This window comes from Rattus norvegicus, chromosome 2 (genome assembly GCF_036323735.1).
Source record: "Rattus norvegicus strain BN/NHsdMcwi chromosome 2, GRCr8, whole genome shotgun sequence".
NCBI lineage: Eukaryota > Metazoa > Chordata > Mammalia > Rodentia > Muridae > Rattus > Rattus norvegicus.
In genome coordinates, this window is record NC_086020.1 from 226,452,452 (window position 1) to 226,466,427 (window position 13,976).

The following is a 13,976-nucleotide window of genomic DNA, read 5'->3' on the forward strand; positions in this document are numbered from 1 at the left end:
TAACGCTGTTGGTCTTCCTGTGGAGTTTCTATCTCCTCTGGGTTCCTCCATCCTTCCTGAAACTCTTCCACAACACTCCCTGAACTCTCTAGTGTTTGGCTATGTACCTTGTTTCTGTTAGCTGCTGGATGGAGCCTCTCAGGTCAGTTATGCTAGGATCCTGTCTGCAGACATAACAGTGTCATTAATAGTGTAAGCGATTGGTGCTTGCCCATGGGATGGGTCTCAAGTTGGGGCAGCCATTGATCGGTTGGCCATTTTCTCAGTCTCGGCTTCATCTTCGTCCCTGCACTTGTAGGCAGGACACATTTTTGTAAGTGTGTTTGTTCCCTTATCTCTCCACTGGGATTCCCTCCTGGCTATAGGAGGTGGCCACTTCAGACTCCATATCCCTCACTGTTAGGAGTCTCAGCTAGTCACCCTAATAGACTCCCTGGGGCCTCCCCCATCCCAGGTCTTTGGCAATCCTAGAGATGTCCCCACCCCCACCAGCCACTAATTTCCCTTCACTCTCCTGGCTCTCCCTTCATGTGACCCTCCCCCATCCCCCTTTTTGTACCCTCTCCTACCCAGTTCCCTCCCTCCATCCACCTCTGGTGACTATTTCCCCTTCTTTTTTTTTTTTAAAGATTTATTTATTTTATTTATATGAGTACACTGTAGCTATCTTCAGACACACCAGAAGAGGGCATCAGATCCCATTACAGATGGTTGTGAGCCACCATGTGGTTGCTGGGAATTGAACTCAGGACCTCTGTAAGAGCAGTCAGTGCTCTAACCACTGAGCCATCTCTCCAGCACAACTATTTCCCCTTCTGACTGAAATTCAAGCATCCTCCCTTGGGTCCCCCTTGTTTTTGTTTTTTTGTTTTGTTTTAGCTTCTTCTGTCTGTGGATTGTAGTGTGGGTATTCCGTACTTTATGGCTGGTATCCAGTTATAAGATAGTACATACCATGCATGTCCTTTTTGATCTGGGTTAACTCCCTCAGGATGATATTTTCTAGTTCTAGTTTGCCTGTAAATAGACATCCTTCTTTTTAATAGCTGAGTAGTATTCCACTGTGTAAATGAACTACAGTTTTTTTTATCCATTCTTCAGCTGAGGGGTATCTGGCTTGCTTCCAGTTTCTGGCTATTACAAACAAAGCTGCTATGAACATAGTGGATCAAGTGCCCTTGTGGGATGGTGGGGCATCTTCTGGATGTATGCCCAGGAGTGGTATAGCTGGGCCTTGAGGTGGAATTAGTCCTGATTTTCTGAGAAGCTGCCAAAATGATATTATTTTGGTTATCATTTAGTTGTACAAGTTTGCACTCCCACCAGCAAGGGAGGCAGAGAGATTATTATCTCTGACAAACTGACAAAATTAGAAATGAAAAGGGGGACATAACGACAGACACTAAGGGAATCCAAAGAATCATCAGGTCTTACTTGAAATACCTGTACTCCATAAAATTGGAAAATCTAAACGAAATGGATTATTTTCTGGATAGATTTCACTTACCAAAGCAAGCAATCTAAATACTCCTATAACCCCTAAGTAAACAGAAGTAGTCATTAAAAGTCTCCCACCCCCGGGCTGGAGAGATGGCTCAGCGGTTAAGAGCACGGACTGCTCTTCCAAAGGTCCTGAGTTCAATCCCAGCAACCACATGGTGGCTCACGACCATCTGTAATGGGATCGAGTGCCCTCATCTGGTGTGTCTGAAGACAGCTACAGTGTACTCACGTACATAAAATAAATAAATAAAAAAAAGTCTCCCACCCCCAAAAGACCCAGGACCAGATGGTTTTAGCCCAGAATTCTACCAGACTTTCAAAGAACAGCTAATACCAACACTCCTCAGACTTTACCACAAAATGAAAACAGAAGGAATACTGCCAGCCACAGTCACCCTAATAATAAAGCACACAAAGACTCAGTAAAGAAAGAATTTCAGAGCAGTTTCTCTTATGAACATTGATGCAAGGATGCTCAATAAAATAATCCAAGAACACATCAAAAACATCATTCACCATGATCAAGTAGGCTTCATCTCAGGGTGTTACAATGTATGAAAATTATGAAAATCCATCAACATATTCCACCATATAAATAAGTTGAAAGAAAAACCCACACGATTATCTCATTCAATGCCACAAAATCTTTGACAAAAGTCTTAGAAAGATAAGGGATACAAGTTGCGTGCTATCTCTTTTTCAAGCCTCTCTTTTTTCTTTATGCATATGCAGTCTAGGTTTCTTACTGGCTGTTTCATACAAACTTCCAAACCAAATTCAGGAATACACGATGATTATACATTATAGTCCGGTGTGCTTCATTCTAGAAAGACCAGGTTGGTTTGACATACGTAAATCAATACATGTAATATAGCGTGTAAATAAACCTAAGGGCAGAAACTACATAGTCACCTCAGTTGAAGCTGGAAATGACATTTGAAAAACAAGCAAACATACGAAACCGCAGACAAACTTAGAAGTCCACACAAATGGGTCCACAACAGACCAGCACAATGTCCGCATTAAAGAAGGATGTGTTGGTTCAGTGGCTGTCCTTGAAAAAGGCAGTGTCCAGTATCCAGTATCAAGAGAAGGAAGGATGCCGAAAAGTTTGGAGACATCGTGCTAAAGAGCACCCCTGAGGTTCCTGACTTGGAGATGGGTATGAACCGTGAACTAGCTGAAGAGGCCCTTCAAGTTTTTAATGCATTTAAAGATTTCTGAAAACCACCGCTAAGATCTAAAAAAAACAAAACAAAACAACCTCTCCAAGCAAATGCAGTAAAAAAGGAAGAGAATAATTATGTCTTGACAGCGAAGTCAAGGTAAACCAGGTTTCCTGAAACCCTGTCAGGTGGGTCCAGCAGCGATGAAGGTAAAAATAGAAAAGAAGGGCCTTTCGAAGGCTGAGATAAGGAGGAGCAGCCACCCAAACAGACATCTCACAAAGCAGAACAGAGAGCTACTGCTACAAGCAAAACAGAAGAAGGAAACAAACAAAACAAACAAACAACAAAAACAAAACTCTGTAAAAAAAATTAGTGCTAACTTAAGAAAGCAGAAAGCAGCATACAAGGGAAAGTCCAGGCAGTGCAAAAGGAGTCTGCATCTAAAGATGGGTCAGATGATGAACCTCTAATTTATGTGTCAAAGAACAGTCTACAGATGAAAAATTAAAGCTAATAGCAAAAAAAAGTACTGGCAAATGCTAACTTTGAAGAAGCAGTAAGTATATGAAAACTCTCCTGCTTATGATGTAACTGAGGGATTTCATTAAAATAGCTGTAAAGCCAAGGCAGTGGCAGTGCACACCTTTAACCCTTGTGCACAGGAGACAGAGACGGGTAGATCTCTGAGTTGAAAGCCAGCCTGGTCTCCAGAGTGAGTCCCCACGGCCCAGGATGTCAGGACTACACAGAAAAACTATATCTGGAGGGAAAAAAAAACAAAACTAAATAGACAAACAACAACAACAAAGAAAATAGAACTGCTATAAAGAGCTGATCCCTTGTGGAGGATACATGGTTTGTTCTCATACTTGAAGGTCTGAGTTTTTCCAGCAAGAGAATGGGTTGACAGAGCTCACTGCTGACCTTTGGGTGCTACACACATCAGAGCCTGCTGTTTTAAATTGGATTTCGGTGCAATGTTTAGCCTGACTATTACATGGTAATAAGTGTTTCTTGCTTCTTATGGTTCCATATTTTGGATTTCTTTATATAAGGTCAGAGATTCCTGAACTGTTGTGAATTTTAGTGCATATTGTGTTTGCTGGCTTAAGACATACTTCTAATCAAGTAAAGAAAACAGTATTATAACCAGCCTTTATACATGCAGGGAATAATTGAGTATTTATTCTATGAAGTATTTGACATTACTTCTTCTGTCATTGTGAAAAATGTAGTGGTGGTTTGTTCGCATTAGCGTTCAGACGACTGAATTAGAACTTTTCCTGTGTGTATATATGTTAAATTATTGGCGCAACAGAAATAACAGCTATCTGTACTTCTAAAAACCAATTTTCTGTATATAATTTATCATTTTGTGCAGATCATTTTAAAAACCCATATGGGAAGTTGTGGATGCACTTATAAACTGAGAAAGCCAGTGTTCAGCCAGGGGCCATGACAGAGCAGTCAGAGCTCAGTGACAGGAAACTAAAGGACTGCCTATTCTGCCTCATTCTGAAAGTGTTATTGGTTTGTCGTTGTGGTGTTGAATGACCCCCAGAGTGGGGAGACCCTCACTCAAGTCTCGGGATGATGCGACCCCCCAAGAACTCACGTGAGACCGACCTTGCTGTAATAAACATGAGGTTTATTGATAGGAACCAGTGCACTGGGGTCGAGACTCATATCCCACGCAGGGGCAGTGGAGTTCGACCCCCAGTAACTAAGACAAGGGGAATTTAAAGGAAGAAACCTCAACCCCAGCGGGTAGGGAGGCGTCATTGGAAAATGTCAAGAATACCAGTGAAAAATCACAAGGAGGAGCTTCCTGTTTCTCAAGATTGTTTACTTTATGGTCCGTCAGTTCCTGGGAGAAGCTTCCTGCTTCTCAAGATTGTTCTCTTAGGGCCTTATCTTAAGTCCTTTTATCTAGTTCCTGGGAGAGCAGGCTCAGGAAATGTGACCTTTTACCTACAGGTAGAGGGCAGGGTCTGGAATTTGAGGTATTTGGGGCTTTTTTAAACTTCTGACTTCTTAGCTGCATTTTTTATTCTTTCAGTGTTACTGAAATGTCACAGAAATTTTATATTGAGCATAAACAAAAATCATAGAGCACCAAGAACTGGGAAAGGGTAAAATTTAGCACATTTGACTTCTATATAAGTGAACTGGTAGTTTATTTTGACCATATAAAATATTGCTTACAGGAAACCTGACTACATTTATAATCATGGTTAAAAGTATCAGATGTAAAGGCTAAAGATAGTGTATAGGCGATATAGTGTCCCTGACAAAGTAGTTCTCAACAAACAAACATCAAAATTCTTTAATATTAGAAGTAAATATTTCCAGAATCAATCAAGATTTTAGGTGATAAACATGGACTACTCCTGAATTTAAGCTAAATCTTGTCTTTTGGCTGTCTTGATAAATATCCTCTTTCTGATTTATACAAATTTGCTCCTTGACAAAATGACATTTGAGTGCCAATGGCGTATGTAACTTTTGCATTGGCATGTATGTTCACATAGCTGACATATGTAGTAGGCATGTATGTTCACATAGCTGACATATGTAGTTGGCATGTATGTCCACATAGCTGACATATGTAGTAGGCATGTATGTTCACATAGCTGACATATGTAGTAGACATGTATGTTCACATAGCTGACGTATGTAATAGGCATGTATGTTCACATAGCTGACGTATGTAGTTGGCATGTATGTCCACATAGCTGACATATGTAGTAGGCATGTATGTTCACATAGCTGACATATGTAGTAGGCTGAAGAGTGAATGGAATGAGCAATTAAGTCAGAGCAAAAACATGGCCTTTCCTTTAAATGGTTTGTCATAAGGAACAGATCAACGTGAAGGGCAGAGTGAAGCCTACAGCACGAGGACGACCATTTAACTATAGATGACATCAGTGCGGTACAGACCTTGCATCTGGTTAATTTCAGTGCATTTTTTAGTTGTAAGCTCTTCAAAATAAAGGTTTTTAAAGATCATAATATCAGTTTCACAAGTATAGAAATATTGGAAGTTTAAGGTTCAGAAATAACATTCCAGATACTTTTTTTTTTTTTCGGAGCTGGGGACCGAACCCAGGGCCTTGCGCTTGCTAGGCAAGCGCTCTACCACTGAGCTAAATCCCCAGCCCCTCCAGATACTTTCATTGCTGATTCTGTATGCAAGGATCTTACATACATATATGCTTTAATGTAACAGCAAATGAAAAACTGAAATTAAGTCTCTTTAGACCCATAATTATCTAAAGTGCTGCCCCAGAGCTTATGTGTGCACACATACAGATGTAGTGGGTCATAATTTGCAGCAGAAAACTCTGGGAACAGCAGACGGGGAGAAAACCTGAATGGTGATTGTAGTTGTAAACAAGTTAAAGGCTGCTCAAGCCCAGGCGTGAAACAATGGCCCACGGTTTTGTTAAGCTTAGCTTCTAGAACCTACCAGCAGGAGAGAGAACAATCATTATGAAATACAGCACTGTCCTCTGCCCTTACTGAGGCCTGCTGTCAAGAACATGGATGCCAGCTAGGGATACATAGACTGTCCTGAAACAGAAAATGTACTAAAGTCTAGCCATGGCTTACTATAGCTTAACCAACCTAAGAGAGGGGAATTCAATCCCAGCCACCTTTATTCATCTGTCTAGAAAGAAAATACACCACTCTAGCATCCTTTGGCCAGCCTGAAGCAATTAAGGAACTTGAAAAAAACCAACATTTGGGAGACCGTTGTATTCACAGTGTACATAGGCACAGGCCCACTAATGGACTGAGCTTTAGGGCCAGCAGTGCTCCACCTCCACTCTGGACCATGTTCTTAGGTGGTCTTTTTCTATACTGGAACACGTTCACCTTTCTGTTAAAATCTATGTCTATTTTTTTTTAACAGCAAAGTTTTTGAAGGGCAAGAAACCAATTTAGAGTGGAGATGCTAGAATTATGGGACTGTGGGCTTAAACCAAGTATGGCTAGTATGCTAGAATATATGTGAAATTTTTGAGTGTTGTAAGCCAAGAGATATTAGGGAAGAAATAGCACAGATGAGTACAGTCAGAGAAATGAATACTTACCTTGGAGTGGATCACTGGTAGACTGAACACAAGTGAAAGGCTAAACATGAAAACATGTGACAAGAAACTAAACTAAACTAGAACTAAAGAGCAAGAACAAAAAAAGTTGAAAATGAGCAAATGTTTAAGAACTAAAGGAAAACTAAATATTATATATAAATGGGGAATGTCAAGAGGAAGAAAAATACTGGAAAGGAACCGAAGACATTCTTGAAAGGTAATGACTGAGAATTTTCTCAAATGGTGGACACCAGACCATAGGAAAAATACATTAAAAAGAGAACATGGAAATGCACCTTTAATCCCAGCACTTGAGATGCAGAGGCAGGTGGATCGCTGTGATTTAGAAGATGGCCAGGGCTACATAAGTCAGTAACTAGAGAACATGGGGGTAAATCCACCTACCCCTAGCGGTATACTCCTTAAAACTTCAGAAGTCAGAGAGAAACCTTGCCTATCTCGGAGTACAAATAAAAAGTGTGCCCTCCTTCCTCACAAACGATGTAAGCAAGAAGAGTGGAGAGAAATGTTGAGAAAATTAAATGTCACTCCAGAGTTCCATGTTTTGTGAAATCATCCTTCAGAAATTGAGGGCAAATAAACCCCTTTTCGAATTAAAAAAAAATGTAAAGACACACTATTGCTGTTACCTTACAACAATTGTCAGGAGATTTTCAGATAGAAAGCAATTTTATATAAACCAGAAACTCTGACCTACAGAAAGGAGAAAAAGACTGAAGGTTAAAAATGCTTTTTATGGGGCTGGGGATTTAGCTCAGTGGTAGAGCGCTTACCTAGGAAGCGCAAGGCCCTGGGTTCGGTCCCCAGCTCCGAAAAAAAGAACCAAAAAAAAAAAAATGCTTTTTATTTTCCTTATCCAATAAGTTTATTCAAAATATAGTATGTTCAATAATTACAGCTAATGTGTGTGGTATGAATAACAATTGTATGAGAAAAAGACTGAAAAACACAAGTACTTGATTCCCATGTGTTGAGTCACGGCTTTCTGTCAGTGATGAACTCTATACAAGTATGGTCCTGTTAGACTATAGTCATGCTAAACAGTTGATGTTACCTAGTGACGATGGAGCCACTGTGATTCATTGCAGCTCCTTATTTGTGGTGATGTGGCTATAAGCAGAGCTACTCTACTGCTTGTCATTATAAAAATATGTTACATAAATCAGTGCAGAAGGGTTGGTGAGATGTCCCAGGGGTAAGAGTCCATCATGGCAGGGAAGCATGGCAGCAAGAAATACACACACATAGCTATAACCACCCAGTTTTCTACAGAGAAAAGTTTGCTTCATCAAACCATCAGTGGTGCTGAGAAAGCTACATATTCACACATGGAAGAATGAAGCTAGGTCTATCTCTCACTCTGTGAAAAATTAATTTGAAATTGTATCTAAGAACTGGAAACTTTGAAAGTGCTAAACATGTTAAAGAAAACATTTTAAGATATAGTCGTAGGCAAGGACTTTCTGAAAAGAGTACCACACTTCTGGAAATATAGCAAGAGTTAAGCAGTAGAATTGCATGAAATCTAAAGCCATCTACAATAAAGAAAAACAGACAATGGGTGGAGCAAAGAGACCACTTACAGAATGAGAGAACATCTCTGCCAATTACACAGCCAAAGGGATTATATATAGAATATATAAACTTTAAAAATTAAATGCTAAAATCAAATAATCTAGTCAGCAAATGAACAGATGAGTTGAACACATAGTTCTCAAAAAAAATATAAATGGCCAATAAATAGATGAAAAATGTTCAATATTTTTATCTATTTGGAAAATGCAAATCAAAACTATTATGAAACTATATTGAAAGAGTAAAATGACATATTCTTATATAATAATGAAGTTTTAAAAATCACAATAAAGTTGGAAATTCGTAAAATAACTAATAATGAGACAACACAACTCAAAATCACACTGTATGAAAAAGGAACTCTCAAAGGAAAATTAAAAATACTTTGAACTAAATAAAAATGAAAATGCAGTTTATCAAAATTTATAGGATGTAACAAAGTAGTGCATAAAGTATGAGCATTCCGAAAACATTAAATATGTAAATTTAATAAAAACTACCACCTTAATAAGCAGGAAAGGAAAGTAAATGCCATCCAAGAAAGCAGAAGAAATAAGAACCATTAGAGCCAAACTTGGCCTGTGACGCCATACAGTTGAGTCTCCACTTTCCCATCATATGCACACATATGATCGTATGCATATATATAAGACCCATAATCCACCAGTGAGAGAAGAATGGCATTTGTTCTTCTCTCTGAGATTCGGTCAGTTGTCTTGAGTTACATCCATCTTTCTGCAAATGACAACTTTGTCCTTCATCTATTACATTTTTTGACTGTTCCTCTGCTTTTGGACCCTGAGGTTGGTTCCGTAACTCAGCTGTGAAGAGTGCTGCAGTGACTGTGGCTATGCAGGTCTCTCTGTGAGTTGTTGGCCTGTAGTCCTTCGGGTCAGTACCCGAGCGGTATAGCAGGGTCGTATGGTTGAGTGATTTCTAGTCTGTTTAAGGAAGCCCCACGCTGGTTTCCACAGTGGTTGAACTACTTTACATTCCTGCCTACAGAGTAGGAGCTGGCTTCCGTCTGCATCCGCACTAGCATTTGTCGTTTGTTTCCCTAGTGAGCACCATTCTGACTAGGGTAAGACAGTTGCAATGTAGTCCTCACTCCCATTTCTCTGATCCTTAGGGAGCTTTTAAGGACTTTTAACTCATTTCAGTAATGCATTGTTTTGATTGAGTTGTTCAGTTTCTTCTTGAGTTAGATTATTACAAGATTTTTTTTTTTGCCGCAGTTATGAATAGAACTATTTTTCACGACTTGGTTTCAGCATGTTTTCTGTTGGCATGTAGGAAGGCTACTGATTGTTGTGTGTTCAGTGGTGCTATTTAATTTTTAGTTAAGCTGTGTGTGTCCCATTTGCCACAAGGACCTAGCTTGTTTGATTTTCTTCATATTTTTCCCCCTCCTCTCTTCTACCTTCAAGGTCCTTCATCAGGTCCTTACTCATTTATTTTGAAAATTCTACAAGTGGTGTTGGAAAAAATAATAAATAGATTAAAAAGTTGTGTTTTTTTTAACTCAGTAAATATGAAACTAATAACATTTTGTGAATTTTTTATAGCCTTGCTAAAAGGACTACATTAGGATGCTAGAAGAATTATGTATGGCAAGAGCCAGGAATCCTTAAGACCTCTTCTGTCAGGCTGCCTCTTGTTGAACTGTGAGCTCCTTGTATTGCTTGGCTTCCAGCACCTAATATCTTTTATTTGTGTGTGTGCTGTCATTGTTTGGTTTATTTGCTCGTGGGTTTCCTGTGTACCTGTTACATGACTCAGTGATAGACACCTGATGGTTTGGAGGACCGTTCTGTCCAGGGGAGGGGACAATTTGAGAGGAGTCGGTTCTCTCCTGCTACCTTGTTCTTGGGATAAGGTATCTTCTTTTTTTTTCTGCACCGTGCTGTCTACCCAAACTTCTAGTTCATTCTCCCGCCTCCAGTTCCCCTGTCCCCGTGGCAGTGCTAGTGCCGGGATTAGATGTAAACCACAGATGCAGCATTTTGGCTTGGGCGAGCGCTGGAGAGAGGCAGCCAGAATGGCATGGCAAACGCTCTCGCGTGCTGAGCCATCTCCCTAGCCGTCCCACCAAGGCTTCTGCACACAAGTATTTACTCACCCTGCCCACCAACACTTCCTGCTCATAAGCTACCTTCTAACAACAAAAATATTACCAGAATAATTTTTTTCAATACAAAGGTTTAATGTGTTCATGTTTAAATTTTTGCTCTGTCATTGTGATGATGAATTAAGTTGAGAATTTGTACCATAGCCGGTCCAGGTTGTTTTCAAACTTAAGAAAATCTCTTCTTTATGGGTGTTCCCCTCCCCCATCCTCCCCCCATTACCGCCCTCCCCCCAATAATCACGTTCACTGGGGATTCAGCCTTGGCAGGACAAGGGCTTCCCCTTCCACTGGTGCTCTTACTAGGTTATTCATTGCTACCTATGAGGTCAGAGTCCAGGGTCAGTACATGTATAGTCTTTGGGTAGTGGCTTAGTCCCTGGAAGCTCTGGTTGCTTGGCATTGTTGTTCATATGGGGTCTCAAGCCCCTTCAGGCTCTTCCAGTCCTTTCTCTGATTCCTTCAATGGGGGTCTCGTTCTCAGTTCAGTGGTTTGCTGCTGGCATTCGCTTATGTATTTGCCATATTCTGGCTGTCTCTCAGGAAAGATCTACATCCAGTTCCTGTCGGCCTGCACTTCTTTGCTTCATCCATCTTGTCTAATTGGGTGGCTGTATATGTATGGGCCACATGTGGGACAGGCTCTGAATGGGTGCTCCTTCTGTGTCTGTTTTAATCTTTGCCTCCCTATTCCCTCCCAAGGGTATTCTTGTTCCCCTTTTAAAGAAGGAGTGAAGCATTCACATTGGGTTAGGGGGGGATGTTTGCCTGGAAACCAGGAAAGGTAATAACAATTGAAATGTAAATAACAAATACCCAATTTAATAAAGATGGAGAAAAAATACAAAAAAAATTTTAAAAAAGGAAATCTCAACATATTATCATGACATTTCTTTTTTTTTTAGGATTTATTTATTTATTTCATGTATGTGAGTACACCATAGCTGTCTTCAGACACACCAGAAGAGGGCATCAGATCTCCATTACAGATGGTTGTGAGCCACCATGTGGTTGCTGGGAATTGAACTCAGGACCTCTGGAAGAGCAGTCAGTACTCTTAACTGCTGAGCCATCTCTCCAGTCCCCTGTCATGACATTTCTTAATGACTTGGCTTTATGGCATGGGCCATCATGCCAGCTGTTAGAGGCAGAGGCAAGAGGACACTTGGAAGCCTGCCTAGGGAACAAAGCCAGAGCCTATCTTAAGACAAGAAAGGAATAGAAAAATGCTAAGCTATTACAAAAAGCCTTTAATGCCTACAGAGTTCAGGGATGCCATTCAGTGTAGGGCTTTTGTCCACCATTTCGGGGCCATAGGTTGAATTCCCAGTAGGACAAAGAAAAACACTCACATAGAATTTGAAATCTCTTTTCCTGTTTCTCTTTGTGCATTGTGTGCATGCATGTATGTACGTGCATATGTAATGAGAGGACATGTGCCATGGAACATGTGCTAAGTTCAGCAAACAGCCTCGTGGGGTGGGTTCTGGTTTTCTCCTTCCATATTTACATAGGTTTCAGAGACTGGCATAAATCATCAGGCTTTATGGCACACATTTACCTGGCCCCTTAAAATGCTTTCAGAAAATTGTTTAGGAATGGTCCTATGAACTGATAATGTCTCTGAAATATATTTTAAAACTATCCTTCATTTATACCAGTATGTGATATTAATCAACGTTTTGAGTGGCTTGGAGGTCTGCATATTAGTGTAGTTAATAGGATTTAGTTTTGCTACCTGTACTTATATCTATATAGATGTAATTTTCTTTTATTTCAGGAGTTACACTCATTGTATTATGGATTCTACTCTGGGCCCTTATAGGTCAAGAAGTTCTCCCTGGTGGAAATTTGTTTGGGCTTGTAGTTATTTTTTACAGTGCTTTTCTTGGGGGCAAAATTATAGAAGTCATTAGAATTCCTGTAGTACCTCCCCTCCCACCTCTTCTTGGTAAGTGTATAATCTTCTGTATTCTTTGTTGATGATTTGTAAATTCTGAACATTTTCTATTTGGACTAGAGATATTATTTTAATTAATAAGGTATATCTAACTTCTAATTATATGCATTTACTGTGCATGTATATCCAGCATTTCATATATATTTATGCTCTACACACAGATTTTTACAATCTATTTTAAAAAGTAATTTGAAGATACTGAATATATTATTGATGTTACTTTATTATTTAATATGTTGGAAGCTTAGTTTAACATGCATTCTAGAAGAAAGGAAATTTAGAAAAGGCTGGCACAAGGCCCTGGGTTCAGTCCCCAGCTCCAAAAAAAAAAAGAAAAGAAAAAAGAAAAGGCTGAAGTTTTGTACATGTCATGGAACTATATGTACATTAGGATGAGTGGTAGCATTACCTTCTGAGGGCTGTGTCAGCTGCATGAGTGTCTGTGTTGTGTATGTCAATCTGCCACTCCTGTATTAAGTATGGCTTCTTCATTTTATTGTTCTGTGATCTGCAGATGGACAGGAAAGTTAGTGGTAAAATTTTTTCTGACGTCTCATATCTTCTACGTGACCAATACATCTAAATAGGCAAAGCACGATCTGTAGAGATTGTCTCAGTACGTCGTACCATGTCCACAATACCCTCACATCCAAATCTCTCTAAATATTTACTGACTCTTTACCCCTCCACAACTTCTATCTCCGACTTTTCCATGAACAATGACATAACCTTCTTTTGGTCTCTGGGGCCTATTTTATCATTGTCTAATTCTCCAAGACCAATACATAAAAACTGCAAGACTCATATCAATTCCTTTATAAAACCTTCCCATAGCCCCTGCCTCTGCCAAAGAGGAGGAGCCTTCCGCCATCTGGCCTCTGCCTCTCTTTGTCTTCACTCTCACTCTTGCTGTGCTCTGGCATCACTGCTTGTTAACTATACCACACCTGCACCACACCTGCACCACACCTGCACCATACCTGCACCACACCTGCTCCACACCTGCACCACACCTGCACCATACCTGCACCACACCTGCTCCACACCTGCACCACACCTGCACCACACCTGTTACACACCTGCACCACACCTGCTCCACACCTGCACCACACCTGCACCACACCTGTTACACACCTGCACCACACCTGCACCACACCTGTTACACACCTGTACCACACCTGCACCACTCCTGCACCATGTGTCTGTGTTCAGCATCCCTTTACCCATGCACCCACCCCCATGCTTCTCTCTTGGAAAAATCAGCTGAATCAGATATACTCTGTTCTCTACTTTCTTTTCTCTCCCTTCCCTTCTGCCTTAGGGATGTTACTGGCTGGTTTCACCATCAGGAACGTTCCGATTCTTTACAAATTTGTCCATATTCCTACCTCATGGTCTTCAGCTTTAAGAAACACTGCCCTTACTATTATCCTAATACGAGCTGGGCTTGGACTGGACCCACAGGTAAGTTTCCTATTAAATTTTGAGTAAAAATTCTTTTACATATTAGAAAATAACAAAAA

At 40.3% G+C, this 13,976-nt stretch overlaps 1 protein-coding gene across 7 annotated transcripts in view; it reads left to right on the forward strand.

Moving 5' to 3' along the window:
• Slc9b1 (solute carrier family 9 member B1) overlaps nt 1–13,976 on the forward strand; it is a 60,075-nt gene that overhangs the window by 9,560 nt on the left and 36,539 nt on the right. For 6 of the 7 annotated variants that reach the window (XR_010063634.1, NM_001173973.1, XM_063282300.1 and 3 more), the window contains 2 exons: nt 12,274–12,444; nt 13,775–13,917. Coding sequence is in view for 6 of the 7 variants with exons in the window: in NM_001173973.1 (NP_001167444.1) it covers nt 12,274–12,444; nt 13,775–13,917 (314 nt within the window). In the remaining variant the exon portion in view is untranslated. The remainder of the gene's footprint in view (nt 1–12,273; nt 12,445–13,774; nt 13,918–13,976) is intronic. The other variant, XM_063282298.1, reaches the window with a different exon arrangement.